The 22,605-nt window shown below is 44.2% G+C and overlaps 2 protein-coding genes across 4 annotated transcripts in view; one reads left to right on the top strand and one right to left on the bottom strand.

Annotated features, from left to right (window-relative positions):
- LOC134210354 (probable multidrug resistance-associated protein lethal(2)03659) overlaps window positions 1-18,940 on the bottom strand; it is a 79,757-nt gene extending 60,817 nt beyond the window's left edge. The window contains exons 1-2 of one of the 3 annotated variants that reach the window (XM_062686407.1): window positions 18,767-18,940; window positions 17,248-17,513 (exon numbers count right to left, since the gene is read on the bottom strand). The gene's annotated coding sequence lies outside the window, so the exon portion shown is untranslated. Of the gene's footprint in view, window positions 1-17,247; window positions 17,649-18,766 lie in introns of those variants that run through there. The other 2 variants (XM_062686408.1, XM_062686406.1) reach the window with 2 other exon arrangements.
- A 1,152-nt stretch (window positions 18,941-20,092) lies between these two features.
- Window positions 20,093-21,336, top strand: LOC134214767 (J domain-containing protein CG6693-like). Its single transcript, XM_062694086.1, has 2 exons — window positions 20,093-20,364; window positions 20,538-21,336. Exons 1-2 carry the CDS (start codon window positions 20,271-20,273, stop codon window positions 21,185-21,187), a joined length of 744 nt encoding a protein of 247 aa, XP_062550070.1. The 5' UTR covers window positions 20,093-20,270; the 3' UTR covers window positions 21,188-21,336.
- Window positions 21,337-22,605: the final 1,269 nt, after the last annotated feature.

The raw sequence follows: 22,605 nt of genomic DNA, 5'->3' as shown, positions 1-22,605 counted from the left end.
ATACCATCGTTTTAATTTGTGGTATTTTTAATTATGGTTCGTTAAAGTGAGACATAACAAAATAAAAAGGTGCCACGTTCCTAGTTTTGATAAAACTTCTACTCAGTGAATCCAAGAGTCAATTCCCTAATGATGTCTTGATGATATTTTCTACTGGTTAATTCCTACCTAGCTATGTTTAAGCGTGGCTACGACTCATCATCATCAGGGAACGCCTCAGAAAAGTATTGCCGCATAGCAGAGATCATTATCACTGATGAAAAGGACCTCTACCTGTCTGCACCACCATTGAAGGCTCCAAGATACGATGTCCGTTGAATCACATGCACATGCGTAAAATCAGTGCATCAATGCCGGATTATATGTGACGCGGCATTAAACAAAAAATAGTCAACATGTGATATCACCACGACAGGATATGTCTTTGGTTTCCATATCAGTGCTAATGGCGTAAGCCCACCCATTGCGGCAAGATAACATATTCGAGGGGAGGGAGAAATAATGTAAGAAAAATGCTTGAGAATATCATTTCAAGACCAAACTGCAGCAATCTGAAAAAGTGACGTATTCACCATTTTCCAAAATGGTGTTAACGAGTAGTACTCATCGAACTCTTTAACAGAAAAATGAAAAACATGCATGTTGTAAAATGGCGCACAAGTCATCCCTCCAGACTACGGCAGCAAAGTCTCAAAACTACCCATACGCTGCTGCAAACAAAGACCCAAACGACGACCCGACGAATCCAACAGCTCTCCCATGCAAACCAACACCATCAACATGCACGCGAGGGTCTCTGCTACCTCGAGTCCCCGCCCACAAAGACAAGTCACTGTTCAAACGAATGTTGCCTTAATTGACTCCCCCATCCCGGGCACAGATTCTTTCCGAAGGATACTCAATATAAGTTCCACCGGGAAGCCAAGCACCAGAGATTGAGGAAAATCAGATAATCCAGCATCAGGCGTCTCGCGTCTGTTATTTAAGCAGAGAAGAAGTAATAGGTGATATTCTCAATACGGCCGTTCAGAATGGTTCAGCGGATGCAAATTATGGATCATTATTAGGTCTTGTAATTTTAAACAAAACGTTCTGACTACACGCGATAAACTATGAATATTATTATATCGGAGTTTTTAATTAGGATCGCGAATCAATTAAAAATACTGATAAGTATAAGTTTGTAATTACTACCGACATTTTATTTGTGATCAAAACTGACATTGTGTTTTTAGTTAAAACATCTAGTATACTAAATACGTAACGGAATAAAGTAGTGTTATTCTATAATAATTTACATTATAAATTCTGATTAATATCAAGATACTGATCCAACATCACATCTTCAAGGGCTCCTCACAAGCTACACATTTCATTCAGGCACTTTAGAACGTCCATGTAGTAACTTGTTCACACTTGAAATCTGCCTCGACCAAGTTGGCAGAACGCGCCCTTACCCTTTCTGAACCAAAGGGCAGGGAAATGAATGAAGAACATTGTGACAAAACGCGAATTCGCAAGTCATTCCTCCTATGCGAAGCGAAAAACGCGAAAAACATGTTGTTGAATCAGATGGCTGGCAGATTCTTATCACATAGACATTCAGACATACCAATTAAAATTTTAAGTTGATAAGAAATATCATCAGATGGGCTTTTCGCTATAAATTTTTATGTCGTCAAATTTGGGGGCTCATACATTTCGCTATAAAAGTTTAGATCGTCATTTTTTATCGTTTATGGCGAAATGTACCAGGCCTTTTTTTGACGTCAATTATAGACTGTTCCAGAAATTATAAGCACACAAAAAAATAGTCGGCATATTTAAATACATGTCATGTTCCATGAAAATTTCGGCGCATCCTATAGATAATTTATTGGGATTAATAATTATTAGCAGGGTTGTGCTGAATCATTATCATACGATAATGATTGGAATTATCAATTGATAACCTCTCAGGTGAGTAAAGGAGGTGTGTTGTCGAGGGCGATAACTTTTAAAATTTTGGAATCAATCTTTCTTATATATAAAAATGAAATGGTCTGTGTTCGTATCCGCATAACTCGAAAACGGCTGGATGGATTTTTTTCATTTCTTCAGCAGAAACATTCGTTACAGTTTCCGACGGGTTTATATGATATTTCCTAATGCGAAAATTACGAGTAAAGTTGAGCAAACCGTGAATAACTAAAATTGTGATTCCTATGCGAATTTTGCATGGGCACATTCTCGCGTACTGTGCAGGACAACGTCTGCCGGGTCAACTAGTTGATAATAAACTCAAAAATGTGAGACACACTTTTTTGTACTTAGCCTTACCCGATTTGCTTGCAACAGGTTGCATTCGACGCGGAATCCTTCCTAATTTTTTGCCCAATAGGCCATTGCGTTCCGGAGTTATTAAAAAATATTGTTTTTCTCCACATTTTTCCCAAGGGTTCCCCCTTGAATTTTTTTTTCAAAATCGAAAATTTTTTTTTTTTGAAAACTGCTGCAAAGCATGCAAATGAACGCAAATAAATGTGAATTGATGGAAATAACTGAATCTATCTCCATAAAGTGCAATTTTGACCTCTCTTATATGTTTTTCTTGTTACTCTAATGTGTTTTTTATAAGACACGAGAAAGGCACCATCACCGCTAGGTGGATTATTCTGGGTTTTGTATAATAAACACAGAAGAGCCCAAGATCAATCGATTGGTGAGAAAATCTTACAAATTGGTGGACCAGTTCGTGAGTTATATTGCCTCAAAGAAAATGCAAACTCATTTTTATATATAGAGATTCACTTGGGGAATTCTTATAAATTTTCTAGGGTAATTTGTGTATTTGTTTCTCTCCGGAGGTGCAAATCTTATTGAGCGTCTGTTCTCCATGTCAGGATCGGCTCACAACAGCGTCTGTTCTCCATGTTAGGGGCGGCTGATCATCGTCCGAGTGCCAGCGAGGGACTCTAAGTGAAACTGTGCACCATGGTCCACCGGAAATAAGGAGGAATGGTCCTCCGGAAATTTAGGGGGTTTGGTGTCAGGCCCTGCAAGCCAGCCTTTAAAAAATCATAAGCAACGAACAATCAACAAGAGAGTACGGACCGGAACCATCGGCGAAAACCACTGCGACGAAAAGGGACTAGCGATTGGAAACTCGGTTCGTGGATTTACAAATCTCTCAACTTCATCGGGAGCACACGCATACTCGCCGATGTGTTCTTGGAAGGGATCAATGGTGCGAACGTTTAGAGGTAATCATACCATCCACCATGAAAGGTGGATCAATGAAAGAATGTGCAGGTTGACGATCAAAGGCCGGTTCTTCAACTTCAGCATAATAAACGTCCATAGCCCACACTCCGGAAGCACTGATGATGATAAGGACGCATTCTACGCGCAGCTGGAACGTGAGTACGACACCTGCCCATGCCACGACGTCAAAATCATCATAGGAGATTTGAACGCTCAGGTTGGCCAAGAGGAGGAGTTTAGACCGACTATTGGAAAGTTCAGCGCTCACCGGCTGACGAACGAAAACAGCCTACGACTAATTGATTTCGCCGCCTCCAAGAATATGGCCATTCGCAGCACCTACTTCCAACACAGCCTCCCGTATCGGTACACCTGGAGATCACCACTGCAGACTGAATCACAAATCGACCACGTTCTGATTGATGGACGGCACTTCTCCGACATTATCGACGTCAGGACATATCGTGGCGCTAACATCGACTCTGACCACTATCTGGTGATGGTTAAACTGCGCCCAAAACTATCCGTCATCAACAATGTTCGGTACCGACGACCGCCGCGGTACGACCTAGAGCGACTGAAGCAACCTGATGTCGCCACTGCATACGCGCAGCATCTCGAGGCAGCGTTGCCGGAAGAGGGTGAGCTCGATGGGGCCCCTCTTGAGGACTGCTGGAATACAGTCAAAGCAGCCATTAACGACGCAGCGGAGAACAACGTCGGGTATATGGGTCGAAGTCGACGGAACGATTGGTTCGACGAAGAGTGCAGACAGATTCTGGAGGAGAAGGACGCAGCGCGGGCGGTCGCGCTGCAGCAAGATACCCGGCAGAACGTGGAACGTTATAGACGGAAGCGGAGACAGCAGACCCGCCTTTTTCAGGAGAAGAAACGTCGCCTGGAAGAAGCGGAGTGCGAGGAGATGGAACAGCTGTGCCGTTCTCAAGAAGCACGCAAGTTCTATCAGAAGCTCAACGCATCTCACAAAGGCTTCGTGCCGCGAGCCGAAATGTGCCGGGATAAGGATGGGAGCATCTTGACGGACGAACGTGTGGTGATCAAAAGGTGGAAGCAGCACTACGAGGAACATCTGAATGGCGCTGAGAGTACAGGCAGTGAAAGTCAAGGCAGCGGAGGAGATGACTACGTCAGTTCAGCGGACGATGGAAGCCAACCAGTCCCCACCTTGAGGGAAGTTGAGGATGCCATTCAACAGCTAAAGACCAATAAAGCAGCTGGTAAGGATGGTATCGGAGCTGAGCTCATCAAGATGGGCCCGGAAAAGCTGGCCACTTGCCTGCACAAACTGATAGTCAGAATCTGGGAAACCGAACAGCTACCGGAGGAGTGGAAGGAAGGGGTTATATGCCCCATCTACAAGAAAGGCGACAAACTGGAGTGTGAGAACTTTCGAGCGATCACCATCCTTAATGCCGCCTACAAAGTGATATCCCAGATCATCTTCCGTCGTCTGTCACTATTAGTGAACGAGTTCGTGGGAAGTTATCAAGCCGGCTTCGTTGACGGCCGCTCAACAACGGACCAGATCTTTACTGTACGGCAAATCCTTCAAAAATGTCGTGAATACCAGGTCCCAACGCACCACCTGTTCGTTGATTTCAAGGCGGCATACGACAGTATAGACCACATAGCGCTATGGAAAATGATGGACGAGAACAGCTTCCCTGGGAAGCTTACCAGACTGATCAAAGCAACGGTGGATGGTGTGCAAAACTGAGTGAAGATTTCGGGCGAACACTCCAGTTCGTTCGAATCGCGCCGGGGACTAAGACAAGGTGATGGACTTTCGTGCCTGTTGTTCAACATTGCGCTAGAAGGTGTCATGCGGAGAGCCGGGTGTAACAGCAGGGGTACGATTTTCAACAGATTCAGTCAATTTATTTGCTTCGCGGATGACATGGACATTGTCGGCCGAACATTTGCAAAGGTGGCAGAACTGTACACCCGCCTGAAACGTGAAGCAACAAAAGTTGGACTGGTGGTGAATACGTCAAAGACAAAGTACATGCTTGTGGGCGGAACCGAGCGCGACAGGGCCCGCCTGGGAAGCAGTGTTACGATAGACGGGGATACCTTCGAGGTGGTCGAGGAATTCGTCTACCTCGGATCCTTGCTAACGGCTGACAACAACGTTAGTCGTGAAATACGAAGGCGCATAATCTGTGGAAGTCGGGCCTTCTACGGGCTCCAAAAGAAACTGCGGTCAAAAAAGATTCGCCACCGCACCAAATGTGTCATGTACAAGACGCTTATAAGACCGGTAGTCCTCTACGGACATGAAACATGGACAATGCTCGATGAGGACTTGCAAGCACTCGGAGTATTCGAGAGACGGGTGCTTAGGACCATCTTTGGCGGTGTGCAAGAAGACGGTGTGTGGCGGCGAAGAATGAACCATGAGCTCGCCCAACTCTACAGCGAACCCAGTATCCAGAAGGTAGCTAAAGCCGGAAGGGTACGATGGGCAGGACATGTTGCAAGAATGCCAGACAGCAACCCTGCAAAGATGGTGTTCGCTTCCGATCCGGCAGGTACGAGACGGCGTGGAGCGCAGCGAGCGATATGGGCAGACCAGGTGCAAAACGACTTGGCGAGCGTGGGGCGTATCCGAGGATGGAGAGATGCGGCCTCGAACCGTGCATTGTGGCGTCAAATTGTTGATTGTGTTATCTGTTTAGATGTAAACTAAATAAATGAATAAATTTGGCGGTTTTGAACCCCACCCTCTCCCTCGTAAGATTTTTGTATGGAAGGTTTTTTTTTGTATGGGTTGTAACGCTCGGCCGACCACCTTCCCTACCCCTACAACGTTACGTAATTTGAAAACAGGCCCCTTCAATTATTTCCATAAAAATTTCCGAGGCGATTTATGGAGGAATTTTTGTAGAAGTTCTTGAAAATGTACGAAAGGATTGCTGAAGAAATTTCTGGGGAAATAAACGGTTGAGTGTTTAGAGAGAATTTTTCAATAATTTCCAGGGGAATTCGTAAAAAAAAATCTAATGAATTCTTGAAGGATCTTTCGGGAGAACTCTTGGAGGAATTTCGGCAGCTGTCGAGACGAACCAGTCTCGGGCTGAGAGTCTCCCTAATAAAGCATAAAAAAATAACCGGAAGAATTCCTATAGAATTTTCGATCGAGTTTTCAAGTGGTGGGTTTAGATGGACACTATGTGAATTTTGTTCGGAATTGGGAGTAGCTCTGAAGAGATCTCAAAGTAATTGATCATTCCACGTTAAGCATCCGTGCGAGACAGTACATAGTCGGGGTTTTCACCGAAACTGAAGTACTAGAGTGAAAGTGTGCTTATTTAAAGCAAAAGTTTTCGTCGTTTTTCGCAAAACTCATCGGCGTCAAACGTGACGCAGGCGAAGTCATCATCGCCCAAACCCGACAGTACCACCACCATCATCCCTGATCGTGCGCCTTCACCAACACAGACGCCGTTGTCTCGACACCCGCAGCCTCGATCACGGCACGGGCGAAAGGCCGTCCGTTCGGTGTGTGCTGCTACAAGTCCCAGCCGGTGACATAGTAGTGTAAAGGCTAAGCTAAGCATATTTTTGATTTCTCTCTCTATCTCTCTCGTTGTAACTCCTTTCTTCCCCTCTTTTGATAATTTGAACCACGTCTGTTTTTGATAATCCGTGATAATCTGTGTGTTTGTAATTAGTTTTGTGTTATTTTTTCCCCTGTGATAAGTGTTTAATTGTGTGTACCTCGCTGCTGCGAGACATTTAAAGTCTGCAATGCGCAAAGGCGATGATGGCGGGGGTACATCGTATTCCTCGTCGGCTTCTGATGCTCTGCGCCAAAATAATTGGACACTAGCAACACCAATCTTTCCCCCACGATCCCACGCCTCAAGGCCTACCCTCCCGACTCTAGTGTGCCATATGTTGTTTTCTTCCGACCCAAAGGCAAGCGGTTGAATATAAGTCAGATCAGCAAAGATCTGGAAAAGCGATTCTCGTCACGACCATTGACCTGGTTGGGTCCAGTAAGCTTCGCGTCACGGTCAGTGATCGCAAACAGGCCAACGAGATTGCCACCTGTGAGCTTTTCACTCTCGAATATAAGGTCTATTTACCGTCAGCAGTGTGTGAGATCGCGGGGGTGGTGACGGAGAGACGTATGACATGCGACAATTAGAAACAAGGTTTCTGTCGTTTCAAGAACTTTTCTTGCGATGCTGTTTCTTGCCTCCTGTTGCGATGCTGGATTGCAAACAAATGAATTCGGTGTCACAGGAGGGAGAGAAGCGGAGTTATTCCCCGTCTGACTCTTTCTGCGTCACCTTTTCCGGGTGCGCACTGCCTGACTACGTTCTATTTATTACTTATTTATTCAACCTCCAGGCGCTCCAATGTTTACACTTTTTGGCATTGACACTACAGAGTCGACTGAGCGTTTCAGAACATCAAACAACTAACCCAGGATTATGATAGCAGCTGCAGCGGAGGCTTTCAGTAGTCGGGGCCCCACCAGTGCGGACGATACACTCCAACCGGAACTGGTGGACAACCCCCGACGCCTGAACGCTCTTTCTGCAGGGACGCAATAGGGTTCACACACCCTTTCATCGAAGGACGACGAGGGAGTCAAGCTTAAAGCACGCACCAGTCTGACCCCTGCAACTCTACTTCGGGCTAGTTTCTGGCTTCCTTCGGATGGAGCTCTCCATCGGGTGCAACTCGAGACGCCAAATCGCCTGAAGGACAACGCGGGAGCCAAGCTAATCCTGCGAAGAAACTCACCTAGAAATTTTCAAAAATCCAATGTACCTGTGAACCAAAAGGAGACCATCTCTTTCTCATTTCTTCCGCTTACTGAAGCTGAAGCTACCAACTCATCTGTGTACGATGCCCTCTACATAACACGAAATGATGAAACCACAAAAATCGAACCCGTTACTTCTAAGCATCTCATCAAAACTTTCAATCAAAACATCAAAACAAAACTAAGCAAAATCATCAAAACTTCCTAAAGTCAATTATGCAACACAAACAGAACAGCCGAGCTTGTACATGTGCACTGACCCCATTAGATCGTCATCAGCGTCCAGACAACCAATTACCCCCCTTCTTTGCCCCGTCGGAACATCTGTGCCTTTGGTGGGTGGGTGACTCCTATTCTCCTGCCACTGGAAGAGCTCTGTATTGTTCGGCCTCATCTCTCCAACACTGCAACAAATCCACTTAGAGTATAAATGGATACTTCCATAACCTACTAGACCTAGAGATGCTGGTTCATAACATGAAACCTGCGGTACTAGCACTACAGGAGATCCACCGTGCAGCACCCATTACCATGAAGAATACTCTGGGAAAGAAATACCAATGGTTTTCAAAAAGTTTGTCTAACCTTTACCACTCGGTAGCTGTCGGAGTTTTGACCGACTTAGCAGCCAACAAGATAGACATAAACTCTGATCTGCCAATAGTTGCCGTCCGTATCTCATGGCCTTTCCGTATCTCTGTCATATCGGTATGCCTTCCAAACGGAAAGTTGGCAAACTTAGAAAAACAGCTAGACGAGGCCCTTGACCAGATTCCAGAGCCAATGATCCTTCTTGGGGATGCCACCAGCCACCATCAAGCATGAGGTAGCCGGACCAACAAAGCGAGAGGCATCATCATTGCTAACCTTGCTAGCCGGCGAAACTTGACTATTCTGAATGACAGCTCACCAACATTCTTTCGCGGCCAAGTAGAATCTGCGATCGATATTTCGCTCGTATCGGCTCTCATCACCAACCGTTTTCTTTGGTCCGTGGACGCCGACTTCAGAGGAAGCGACCACACCCCAATCTGTATCACACTGGAAAACAGGGCTGCATCCGGGACCTCGAGAAGACCCCGGTAGCTTTACAACCAAGCTGAGTGGACGGGCTTCCAAACCACACTTGAAGCCGAACTGGACACCGATGCTCCAATGTCTCAATCTCGGACTTTACCGCGGCTATCAACCTTGCAGCCTCGTCCAATATCCCGAGAACCAGTACAAAACCTGAACGCCGTGCGCTCCACTGGTGGAACGAGGACGTTAAAAAAGCAGTCAAATTGCGAAGAAAACTATTACGAGCAGTCAAACGAACAAGAAGAAACCTACCTGAAGAACACCCCGACACCATTCGCACCCTGGAGGAGTATCAAGCTCCCCGTAATAGCTGCAGGCAGGTGATAAGGGAAGCGAAAGACAAGTCCTGGACTGAGTTTCTCGACTCCATTAATGAAAACCAGTCCTCATCAGAGATTTGGATGCGAATAAATAGTATACAAGGAAAAAGACGGTATAAAGGAATGACTATCAAAGTGAAAGGTACAACCACAAGAGATCTGAAGATCATCGCTGATTCCCTAGCGGAATATTTCCACGAGCTATCTTCACTACACCGCTATTCAGACCCATTTTTAAAACGACACCCACTTCCCGAAACAGCAGTACTCAGATTTCCAGTCCCACCAGATAAAGGTCAGAATTTCAACCTCCCCTTCACAATGGCAGAGTTGGATTATGCCCTTCAAAAGGCCTCTGGGAAATCGATGGGTCCAGACGACATAGGATACCCGATGCTGAAGAATCTTCCGTTCAGAGGAAAGACCACCCTTCTCTCCACCATCAACCAAGAGTGGACTGCCGGAACGCTTCCGAGCAGCTGGAGTCATAGCTTCGTCATACCTATACCTAAAAACAGCGGCTCTGCCGAAGATGTCAGCAGCTACCGGCCAATCGCTCTGGCCAGCTGCATCTCTAAAATAATGGAGCGAATGGTTAATCGACGGCTGATCGAGTTTCTAGCAGAAAACCGGAGACTAGACTATCGACAGCACGCCTTCCGGCCCGGCCTCGGAACCTGCGATTATCTGGCATCTCTTGGACAGATCATTGATGAGTCGATGACGCAACAAAAAAAGGGCTCCACATTGAGATGGCGTCCTTGGATCTCGCCAAGGCTTACAATAGAACTTGGTGTCCTGGTATCCTATATAAGATGGCGAGTTTGGGAATTACTGGAAACTTGCTTACTTTCATTAAGAACGTTTTGAGTGGACGTACCTTCCAGGTTCTCGTGGGCAATTGCGAATCAAATATATTTAAAGAAGAAACAGGCGTTCCACAGGGTTCGGTAATTGCGGTAACTCTATTTCTTGTGGCCATGACCCGAGCAGGAGCGACTACATCGATAACAGAAATTGGTATGATTTAGCCTTGCATAAGAGGTAAAGTACCAAAAAATAGTACCAAAAACTTAAATGCAGAATACTTGAAGCATACCATGTTTAGGTATTTCAATACCAAACGAATAATAATTGGTTATGCATTTGGTTTTGAAATATAATTTAATAACAGAGTATGTTATCGCTCAAGTATTGTGCATATTAATTTTTGGTATTATTCCTTTGGTATTTTACCTCTTATGCAGGGCTAGTTCATAACAGAGTAAGGTATCAATAACAGAATTAAGTATTATTTAGCCAATTTCTCCTGCTCGGGGAGCGGTATCTTCTCCGTACTCCCCAGTGGAACTTATACTCGTTTACGCTGATGATATCCTTCTCATCGTGACCGGCGTACACCCGAGAAGTGTCAGGCGAAAGTTACATGCAGCAGTTACCGCGGTCGCCAAATGGGCACAGGAAAAATGCGTCAGATTACACGCTTGTGGATCAAACCATGTTCCACCATCGAAACCCATCCTAATCAACAAACAGCCGATACCAACTAAGCGTAACCTTAAAATCCTAGGCATCAACATTGATAGGCACCTGACTTTTCGCAACCACTCCCTCAAGCTGAAATCGAGTTTGTCTAATCAGAAATATCACTAACAATCGCACCAGGAGCCGACTCTTTTTTAGCATTGAAATCACCTGCCGCGCTATGGAACTATGGCAAGAAAAATCATATTCGACCGAACGATGAATACTCATCTTCAAAAAGGAACGAACTCTACACGGGCAAAAACGCTTTTTGCTGAAATGACCAATCATTAATACTTCACATCCACTATGACTCTATGAGATTCTCCGATGGATCAAAGGTGGTCAATACCGTTGGTGTGGGTATTTTTGGACATGACGTTAAGAAATTCTACAGCCTACCCGAACAATGTTCCGTCTTCTCGGCGGAAGCAGCGGCCCTCTATGTTGCTGCCTCTAAACAGCGCGCACTAGCCTAGTCAAAGCGCACTAGCCTAGTCCTGGTGTTGGGTGGGACTTTAAACAAATTTGACCCGACTGATCGAGCGTCTGTTCACCGAGGAGGTGCGGTTCCAACAGCGTCTGTTCTGGCATCCAGCGGCTGCGTATGAAATGCTATTCCCCGGAAGCTATATCTAAGATGGCAGTCCCATCCCGGTGGATAGGGAACCTTGGGCCAACAATCTACTGTTCCCGAAACATATAGGACACGAATAGGAACATGGAACGTTTTAACCCTAGCCCAGCAGGGTAAATTGGCACAACTTGCCAATGAGGAACGATGCATGAAGCTTGAGATCCTGGGACTGAGTGAAGTCCGTTGGCCAAACTTTGGAGAACACAAAACGCCGTCGGGACAAGTTCTGCTATACTCTGGTTTACGAGGTGAACATGCTCCCTGGCATCGCGGAGTTGGCTTCCTATTGAGTGCTCAGGCACACTCTGCGCTTATAAAGTGGAAACCTATAAGTGAAAGGATAATCGTTGCCAGATTTAGAACATGGGTCCGAAACCTTACTATAATCCAATGTTATGCGCCAACCGATGCATAACATAACAAGACAAAGAGAACTTCTACAGCCAACTCAATGCCGTCGTAGATAGAATCCCGAAGGGTGATATCAAGATCTGTTTGTACGACTTCAATGCGAAGATCGGATCCGACAACTCGAACCATGAGCGCATTATGGGATGCCATGGTCTCGGAGAAATGAGCGAAAACGGAGAGCTGTTCGCAGAATTCTGTGGTAATAACGACATGGTGATCGGGGGATCGCTCTTCCCTCATCGACCGGTTCACAAGGTCACGTGGGTTTCCCGTGACGGCTTTACAGAAAATCAAATCGACCACATCTGCATCAGCCGAAAATGGAAACGGAGCCTTCTTGATGTACGGTCTGATCATCACCTCCTCATCGGCGAAATACGCCTGCGCATTGCGCGGATCGTCGGCAGGCGGAAAGAGTTGGACGACGATTCAACACACGCCGACTGGAAGATGCCACGGTGAAACGGTCCTTCGTTGAAGAACTGGAGGCGCGTACTGCAGATATTCCGGAAGGTGGCAGCGTGGAAGACCAATGGACCGCCATCAAGAATGCCTTCATCGCCACCAGCGAGCATAATCTGGGCGAACTGCGCACCCAGAGAAAAAAACGATCAAAAAACAGAGGAGCCAAAGTCTTAGCCCGTCAACGATACGCGGCTCTTGAGAATGAAGTAAAACGCTCATGTCGGCGGGACAAGCGAGCGTGGGCAGACTCTCTGACCGACGAAGAAGAGAGAGCCGCCGCAACCGGGGACATTCGCCTCCTCTACGATGTCTCACGACGCTTAAGCGGGGCGAAGACGGATGCAACGATGCCTGTGGAAGACACGAATGATCACTTATTGACCGACCCAACTGACCAGCTGAAACGCTGTTTCGAGCACTTCGAACAACTTTTTCAAGTGCCAGCCAGGCCATCACCACCTCGGCATGATCTGCCTAGGATCCGACGTATAACACGCGTCAATACCGAAGCTCCATCACTGCTAGAGATTCTCAGAGATGCTCAAAGCTGACCCCATGACATCCGCTCAACTACTGCATCGTTTATTTCGTAATATCTGTGACACCGCAACTTTCCCGGTCGACTGGATGCAAGGTATCTTAGTGAAGTTGCCCAAAAAGGGTAACCTGACTGTATGCGATAACTGGCGAGGCATTATGTTGCTGTGTACCGTTCTCAAAGTTCTGTGTAAAATTATCCTAGCCCGGATTCAGGAGAAGATCGATGCGACTTTCCGGCGGCAGCAGGCCAGATTACGTGCCGGAAGATCCTGTGTGGACCATATTGTCACGCTCCGCATCAGTCTGGAGCAGGTTAACGAATTCCAAGAGTCCATTTACTTTGTATTCATTGATTACGAAAAAGCTTTCGATCGTCTCAATCACGAGAATATGTGGGGCGCCCTGAGATGCAAGGGGATTCCTGAGAAAATCATCGGCCTCTTCGAAGCACAGTACGAGGCGTTTTCGTGTAGAGTGCTGCACAATGGGGTCCTGTCCGACCCTATCCGGGTCGTAGCTGGTGTGAGGCAAGGATGTATTCTATCACCGTTACTGTTCCTCATCGTAATCGACGAGATTCTGGTAGATGCGATTGACCGTGAACCAAACCGCGGGCTGTTATGGAAGCCTATAACCATGGAGCATCTAAACGACTTCGAATTGGCTGATGACGTTGCACTCCTCGCGCAACGGCGCTCTGATATGCAGAGTAAGCTCAACGACCTTGCCGAGCGCTCCTCTTCGGCAGGTTTAGTCATCAACGTCAACAAAACCAAATCGTTGGATGTAAACACGGCGACCCCTTCCAGTTTCACAGTAGCCGGGCAACCAGTGGAGAATGTTGAAAGCTTCCAATATCTTGGTAGCCAAATGGCGTCAGACGGCGGTACCAAGATCGACATAGGCGCACGGATCAAGAAAGCAAGGGCTGCCTTTGCGAGTTTAAGAAATATCTGGAAAAACAGGCAGATAATTGAGCGCACCAAAATACGAATTTTCAACTCTAACGTGAAATCTGTGCTGTTATACGCTAGCGAAACATGGTGTGTATCAATATAGAACACTCAACGGCTGCAGGTGTTCATCAACAGATGCCTGCGGTATATAATTCGGGCCTGGTGGCCTCACAACTGGATCTCAAACAACGAGCTCCATCGTCGTTGTCACCAGAGGCCGATAGCAACAGAAATTCGGGATCGAAAGTGGGGCTGGGTCGGCCACACTCTTCGTAGGGGCGGAAACAAAATCTGTAAACAAGCATTAGACTGGAACCCAGCGGGACATCGCAGCAGAGGCAGACCCAGAGGCTCATGGCGGCGAAGCCTCAATAAAGAAATAAAAGAAGTCGACCGAAATCTAACCTGGCAACAGGTTAAAGCGATAGCCGGGCATCGCTCAGGATGGAGATCTTTCAAGTCAGCCCTTTGCACCACCGGAGGTGTACAGAATCCATAAGTAAGTAAGTAAGGGCAGATGTTAAGCAACGTTAAGCTATGGTGTAGGCGGACAATTGAAAACGCATGGTTGAGGGAATGGAAAGGTGAACAATCATTGTTCCTCCGAAAAATAAAAGGAGATACGGGAAAATGGAAAGACGGACATAACTGGAGAGAACAAGTCGTCCTGTCTAGACTACGAACAGGATATTCCAGGATATCGCACGATTTCTCTGGCGAATCACCATTTTGCAAGATTTGCGACATCTGCAACACCCCTAACACTGTGGAGCACGTACTCTGCGAATGTCCCCATCTGGATTACCTTAGAACCACCCATCAGTTGGGAAGCATCAGAGACGTGCTCCGTAACGACAAGGCGAGTGAAACAAAACTTATCCTATTCCTCAAAGTAGCAGGCATTTTTGCGGTAATTTGAATTCGTGAGGTTTTATGATAGGTTCCCGAAAGATTTGATTGAAATTAGAGAAACTAATTAATGAGTTATTTTTATTTAACTTTTTTACAGACAGAAAGAGGTAGCACATAAAAGTACCCATTACGAGATTAGCATTAGCATTAGCATTAGCATTGAGCAATTCGCACAAATTCGTAGGTGGTACAAGCCAAGACTATTGTATGAGGGTAGCATCACTTCCATCCGTTACCACAGATATTGATTTGGGACTAATCACTATCTCTTAGATGGAAGCAATGCACTCTCCAATAGTCGAGATCTGTCCTGGCCACGTCCTTGCGAATGCTGAGGAAGGGGAAGGATGGTTAGTTAGACACCTACTTAAGAAAGATGCAGAGAACTCTACGACCTCTCATAGGTGCCATGGGAGATTTTGGGATTGTGTGGAAGGTTATAACAGTAGGAATCGTTTTGGTAGAACGTGAAACGCAGAAAGAACTAAGATAGAAATACAAAGTAGGAAAGGGACGAGCCTGGAATTGAACCCACGACCTCCTGCTTATAAGGCAGAAGCGGTAGCCACTAGACCACCGAGCTCGTCCATAAAAGTACCCATTACGAGATAAACGAAAATCTTCGTTCATTGTAGAATTCAATCAGTATTCAGAAAAGCAATTAATTGCTTTAAAGGGAGCAGTATTGTTAGTGTCGATTTCAATACAACAAGCTAACAGATTCAATTTTGCCTCTACAGCACATTTTTTTTTTTTTTTTTTTTTTTTTTGTGGTGGTTACAATGGCAGCTGTCCCTTGCTATTAATCTACACTGTACCCCGCCCATATTGGCTTCTATGAGCCTCCCGTTTTTCATCATCACACAGACGTTCCTAAGCGATGTTGCTCATGTGGTCACTGTTATGTGCCGTGTTGATGAAAACAAGGATTTGTATAACAGCCCACCCCCATCATTATAAGCACTTAGTATTGTCAAACTACCATCACTAATATCAACATCACTCTTTTCTTCTTCTTTTTTACCTTTACAAAACTATATAAGTTTTTCTGCCACTACGAATCATTTCACTCAGTATAAGCAATGAAATCACGCATCATATATACTATCATTACGTTAATGTTAACATAGTCATCATGATCACCGGTCATCATTATTGCGGTCACTATCACCGTATCGTTCTTTCTTCACATTCACAACTTCTCCACTATCTTAACTCCCTTAAGCAGGAAACCAGCCTCAGAAACGAGTCACCGAAAAATCACCAAACGGTCAAAACCAAATTACTAAATCGTCGGCCCCATGATTTTGTTGAACATTAATTGCTTAAATTTGCTTAAATTAATTGCTTTAAAGGGAGCAGTATTGTTAGTGTCGATTTCAATACAACAAGCTAACAGATTCAATTTTGCCTCTACAGCACATTGCTTTCCTATAAACAAACATGAGCATATATCCAACTAGTTCATCAGAAGTCAGTTGGAGCTGAAGCTATTCGTTATTTTTTCCTATACAAAACACTATCAAGCTATATCTAGATATTAGCATGTATGAGGTGCTTAGGAACAAGAGTAGTAAGTACACAATACTTTATTTGGTAGGGTGGCTGTAAAACGATGAAATATAGCGTTCGTTAACACTGCTGAAAATAATATAAATTTCCAAAATTCGTAGAATCAAATTGAATGCTCTATGGAATAAGACTCCTCCTCTATTCTTGTAGTTAATATGTGGTTAAAAAAAACAAGTTTTTCGATAAATTATTCGAGCCCCGATTTGTAGCGAAATGTAGAACTGTTGAAAATTTTGAAAGTGAAGAAAAAATCATCAATTTCAATTTTACTTTCCTCTTGCTTAGGCCACCCTAGATAATGCACATTGTTCTCGACAAATTGTCGTTTATATAATTCAAGTGTTTAGGGTCAGCAGCGCGAGGCATCAACAACAACGCAGCGAATCGTTTCCACTCTTTCGCATAGGCTGATACGAAGTGCAACCCTCATTCTGCATGCTACTCCTATCATGAAGCGCGGCCAGAGAAGAACCATCATATTAAGTCAATGTGGAATTTATTCCCTTCCATGAAGGCCTATCGCAAAGCAACACCCACAGAAGAATGTTTACCAGACCAGACAAACAAAAACTGGTTAGAATTCGAGGTTAAATATGTCGAACCAACCACTAAAAAGTGACCCGCTACCATCCCTGGGACATTTACGCCGCTAATCGTTTCAGATGCTTTTACATGTACCGCACTCTCAGTCAGGTTATCATAAAAATAGATTCGCTTTCATAGTTGCACCATAACAAAATTGCATTCGGATTGTCATGAAAGGTCATAATCATTAAGTTCACTTACCTATGAACTAAGCTGCCGGATCGATCACTTGCACTGGCACAAAATGTTCAACTGGATAAGGCGTCCCACTTCTATATTTCACAGGTATTGCACCAGAATCTAGCAAAATGATGAACGCATTTCCATCCAACGACCACAATCCAGGAGGAATTTGTCAAGAACCGGTTTTCGAACCGCTGTTTCCAGGCGAACTTCTCAGACTGGAGGTTGCTCCCTCTCAGACAAATATGCCGAATAACCAATCTCACGTCGCGCGATAAGAAACACTGTCCAGATAAGAAAGCAGAGCAAACGCATGAGCCCACGCAGTTATATCATCGAAGGCAATAGAATATGACAATTATTGTGTCTGGTCACATCACTGTTCTTAGCAAAACTCTGCCCAGTATCAATGATATTCACAGCAGACCTCGGTGCGTTCCTATTAGGTAGAATCACTTATTTATTATTTCCTCAAGGTCAGCTCACTACACAGACAATTGGTCCTCTCTCTATTGTGATATCTTCCGCCTAATCCGGACGAACTCAGTCTGATGAAGATGAACAAAATGTTCACCCGACCGACTGTAGAGAAAGAAGAAATCACACTCGATTATGTCATAGGCGTCACCTCCCGAGCGCACTAACCAGGGTGCCCCAAAAAAAAGTTCTCAGCCCCTGATTATAAAACAAGCTTATCTATAAGCTTGTATATCTTTATCAAAACTTTATTATTATTATCTTCATCAAAGAGGTTTTCGGCCCTGGGCCAGTTCACCTCGTTATTTATCAAAACTGAAATTCATCATCTTTTGCAACTATTTCAAAGAATTCAGTGAAAGTTAGCTCACTCTCATCCAATTACCACAAATTTAAAAATTTACAGGAGGATTTTATTAGAGCACTCCATTGCCTATCTCGTGTACTACAAAAGGCAATGGTATATAAAAATGCACAAAAGATAGGTCAATATCAAGGAGTATAAGACTAACAGCCCTTAATAGAATATTGAAGCCCGCAATACAGAGATTCAAGATTTTATTAATTGACCAGCTAGTATGCAACGCAATTTTCAGTGTTTAAATAAAAGAAAATGCGTTTTTGTTTATGTATTGCCTAACTTATGGGCCCTATATCTTATCTATTTAAACAAAGTGCTTTTTTTTAGCTCCACGTTACTATTTCCTTCCCACAACTTTTATCAAAAAAAAATCAATAGGAAGATCGCCTTTGATAAAAAATACAGGAAAAAAAATTATCATTATTATATAAAATAGATTGTTATATAATCTAATAAAACAAAAAGATCTTTATTTATGATTTAGAAAAAAATGATATTAATAGCTTGGAAGGTGGGAACATTTGATTGTGCTTTATTAGCTACCGTGGGAAGCAAAGGTTCAAAACCCTTCATAATACAAGACAACGGCCCTGCTAGGTGGAATCTCTAATGGGACACCCTACCATAAAATCGCGGGGTTCCCTTTCTGCCCACACTTCCGTGCCGGTACCCGGTACGTTTGAGCCACAGATAGCCTACCTTTTTGACTCGAGAAGATACTAACGAAGCACACAACAATCGAACCAACGCGACCCACGAACGAACTAATACTGAACATCCGCGGCGGACGAATAAACATACAAGTTACAAGGCGTACAAGGCAGATTGTAATTATTTGCGTTTTTGTTTTGATACAACCGGCGGATGGGGGAACTTCCTGGCGGTCGCGAAAATCAAGCACAACGGAACTGTCAGATTGGAGTTACGCATGTTTTAACGTTACTAATGTTACTCTTTATCTCGCATAACATTTAAAAATACTCTACAATAAGCAGGTTATAGACATCCCTATCTAAAGCTATCAGTACACTGTTTGTCATAATGACAAATATTTGTCAAGTCAGCCTGATATCCATGTCGATTTCTGGTCAGTCTGACAGATATCCGGATAAACTTGACAAATATTTGTCATCATGACAAACAGTGTACTGAGGGCTTAACTCCCTTAAGAGCTGAGCAGAATGGATACGTTTGCGTACGTTTTGGCAGTTTTCCCATGGTAAAACTGTCAAAACGCACGCAAACGTATCCATTCTGCTCAGCTCTTTAGCCCAAAAATAGCCACCATGTCCCGGGCACAGTGTGCAGATAGACCGCTGTCAGTTGCATGAGATGTCAACAATCGTCAACAACACCAATGATTGTAGCTTGATAATTGAAAATATCCACAACAATAAAAGAGCAGGATTTATTTTTAAATTCTGCTCAAGCTTTTCACGATGAAATAAAAGACAAATTCTTGTTCTCCATGTAAGTAAAATCAAAATTGATCATGTAGATAAGTTTTGAATCAATTAAACTCATTAGTCATATTTAATTAAAATTCCCGATTAAAGTTGAATATTGAAGAAAGCTGAATTTGGATGTTTTATGATGTTAGGCTTTTTTAGATTTGACGTATACGTATACGTATACGTTGCTCGGCGTTGGTGTTGGTGTTGGCTACGCTAAACATGAGCTCTTAGGGTCTGTCTCAATTGGATAATTAAACTCAAATTAAACTTAAAAGTGACAGTTCAATAATTATCGAATAACCCTGCTGGATGAGCAGGATTACTTTTGACAGATATCGAATCATTCTTGATCGATGTCTTATTGGAATTGCTGGGTAGCACGCAGCCATTCTTATGGCTGGGTGATTTTTAAATTTTCGAACTGTCAGTTTTAAGTAAAATTAAATTTAATTCGGGAAATGAGACAGAGCCTTAGCATAGGGCTGGAAATAAGTGTCGAAATGTCCATGCATAACACCAGTAACGGTTCTTTATATGTTACCTGTTTCCCGAATACCTTGTTTGCGATGAGCGCAAAATTTGAAGCGGATTATAACGGATTGTTTGCACCTATTTTTTTTGTTCATTTCGCACAATTTTTTTCGGAATCTGGTTGAACTTTTACAACATAACATTTTAAATTTTCTATTATTGTTAATTTTATTACTGACTTATTTTTGTGCCAAAAATTAATCATCATAAGTTGTATCATGCCGTCCACATCGACGTTGTGTGTAAAATACTACGGAACCCGAGATTTCTACAAGGTTTTCGGAGTTTCCAAGGACGCCAAGGAGAGTGAAAGTGAGTTTGTTTTTGTTATTTACTTCTATTTACTTGCATATAGAAGAGGGGATCGAGGGGTAGGAGTTTTAAAATCCCGAACAAATTCCTTATGCAAATCTCGTAAATCTTGATAACATGTTTGAATAGCAACTAATTAGACGAATTCACGTTTTTGTAATACCCTATTTCAGTTAAAAAATCCTACTACAAACTATCCCTGAAAGTGCACCCGGATCGTGTCGAAAAGGCGGAAAAAGCGGTAGCAAGCGAGAAGTTTAAAGTGCTGAGCAAAATCTACTCCGTTCTTTCGGACCGGAACAAACGAGCCTTGTACGACGAGCAGGGTACCATCGACGATGACGATGACGCCGACTCATCCGATATCAACTGGTTGGCCTTTTGGCAGAAGTTCTTCAAGCCCGTCTCCACCGACGACATAGATGACTTCGAAAAGGACTACAAAGGATCGCAGCAGGAACGACGCGACCTCAAGCAAGCCTATCTTGGTGGCAAGGGTTGCGTAGACTACATGTCGCAGTACGTCCCTTACATGGATTACGAAAATGAGCCACGAATCTTCGAAATTCTGCGATCGATGATCGCATCGGGAGAGATTCCAGAGTACAAGGCTTTCACGGAGGAATCCAAGGCAAAGCGCGAACGTCGTCGCAAGAAGGCGGCGAAGGAAGCAGCTGCCTCGAAGAAAGAGGTGCAGAAAAAGGGAAAGGCTCAGAAGCAGGGATCACTTGAGCAGCAGATTGCGATGCGCCAATCCGATCGGGAACGAGGATTCAATTCGTTGTTGGACTGTTTGGCCGCTAAATATGCACAAGGGAAGTAAGGGGAGGCCAACGATCTTAAGTAGTATTAAGGTATTTGGCATTTTTGATAAATGTAAATTATGCTTGCGTTTTGAATGCAGGCTTTAATAATGTTCCTTTTTTGAATAACTCATACATAATTAATACAATAAATCTTTGTTATAACATATACCAACAGATGTTTTTTTAACTTTATTATGATAGCCTTTCGGAGCAACTATAGACACTATAGGTTCCATAGACGAGCGGAGGAACGGGTGGGTCATTTCGATTAAGTGTGTTTTATCACTTTTTCACAATGTACCACGTGAATTTGACGTCACACGCTCCGTTGCTAGGATTGCAATGGTGACGTCATGCTCGTTTCGCTACATTAACTGACAGTTCGTTTGGCTACACTCGCCTTCGCCCTCAGCTCGTCTATGGAACCTATAGTGTCTATAGGTACAACTTAGTTCGTGCCTTTACTTTCTGGGACACCTTAGAGGATCAGATGTCCTTCCTGACTAGCGTTGACCCGGCTCTGAACACGCAAGTGTCAACCCTCGCATGGTCTCCCTGTCTGATGTTCATTTATTTTATAGGCTCAGTCGTGTGTGACACTTTGCGGAGCCGCAATTCTCAAGTATGATATTTTTACATGGTATATCGTCTTATCTTAACAGTTAGTTGGGAGGGGACATAGACCATAATACTCGTGGCGACTCAAGGTTAGAAAAACTTAGATTTGGGTTTAGGTTATTTCAGCTGCTCATCCGGGCGTTTGACGTTGAACGTTGAAAATGGTTTTGCGTGGCGTCGTGCTCGATTTTGGTTCGTCAGGGAGCATCTTCCGGATGGCCAGAGCTTCGGGGTACATGGTACATAGAAACAGAATCGGACAAGAAAAAAAAACTGAGAAAGAGAAGAATATAGGCATTAAACTTTGATGTCAGCCAAGCAAAGGAAGGCATAGATGGCCTGCATATATATCACATCGCGATCTCCCAAAACACCTCTTATATCCCGGAAGGGTTGTTTACCTCGGGCCACAAGGGTATCCAATAGTTGCTCTCTGGAGGCGTCATTTTCCGACCAATACCAAGCTACGTGATCGATGTCATCGTAACCGGCTCCGCACCTACATAGGTTGCTATCGACCAGGTTTATTCTGTAGAGATGTGTGTTTAGTGAATAGTGATTGGACATAAGCCTCGACATCGTGCGAATGAAGCCTCGACTTAAGTCCTCACCTCTGAACCACGCTCGCGCAGAAACTTTAGGAACTATGGAAAATAGCCACCGTCCAAGTTCATTGTGTGACCAAATCATGTGCCAATTTTGAAGAGTACTCTGACGGACTAATGGGAAAAACTCGTTGCTCGAGAATTGTCTATCATAAAATTCACCTTCTTGTGCGCCCACCTTTGCTAGCGAGTCCGCCTTCTCATTTCCATAG

Source organism: Armigeres subalbatus, chromosome 2, assembly GCF_024139115.2.
Source record: "Armigeres subalbatus isolate Guangzhou_Male chromosome 2, GZ_Asu_2, whole genome shotgun sequence".
Classification (NCBI taxonomy): domain Eukaryota; kingdom Metazoa; phylum Arthropoda; class Insecta; order Diptera; family Culicidae; genus Armigeres; species Armigeres subalbatus.
The sequence above is the reverse complement of the archived record's forward strand: the minus strand, read 5'-3'. Positions and strand labels throughout refer to the sequence as shown.

Excerpts from the sequence above, each read along its gene's own strand:
- LOC134214767 (XM_062694086.1), top strand. The coding sequence starts at position 20,271 with ATGCCGTCCACATCGACGTTGTGTGTAAAATACTACGGAACCCGAGAT. Across the intron at positions 20,365-20,537 it reads GGACGCCAAGGAGAGTGAAA|TTAAAAAATCCTACTACAAA; the intron begins GTGAGTTTGTTT and ends ACCCTATTTCAG.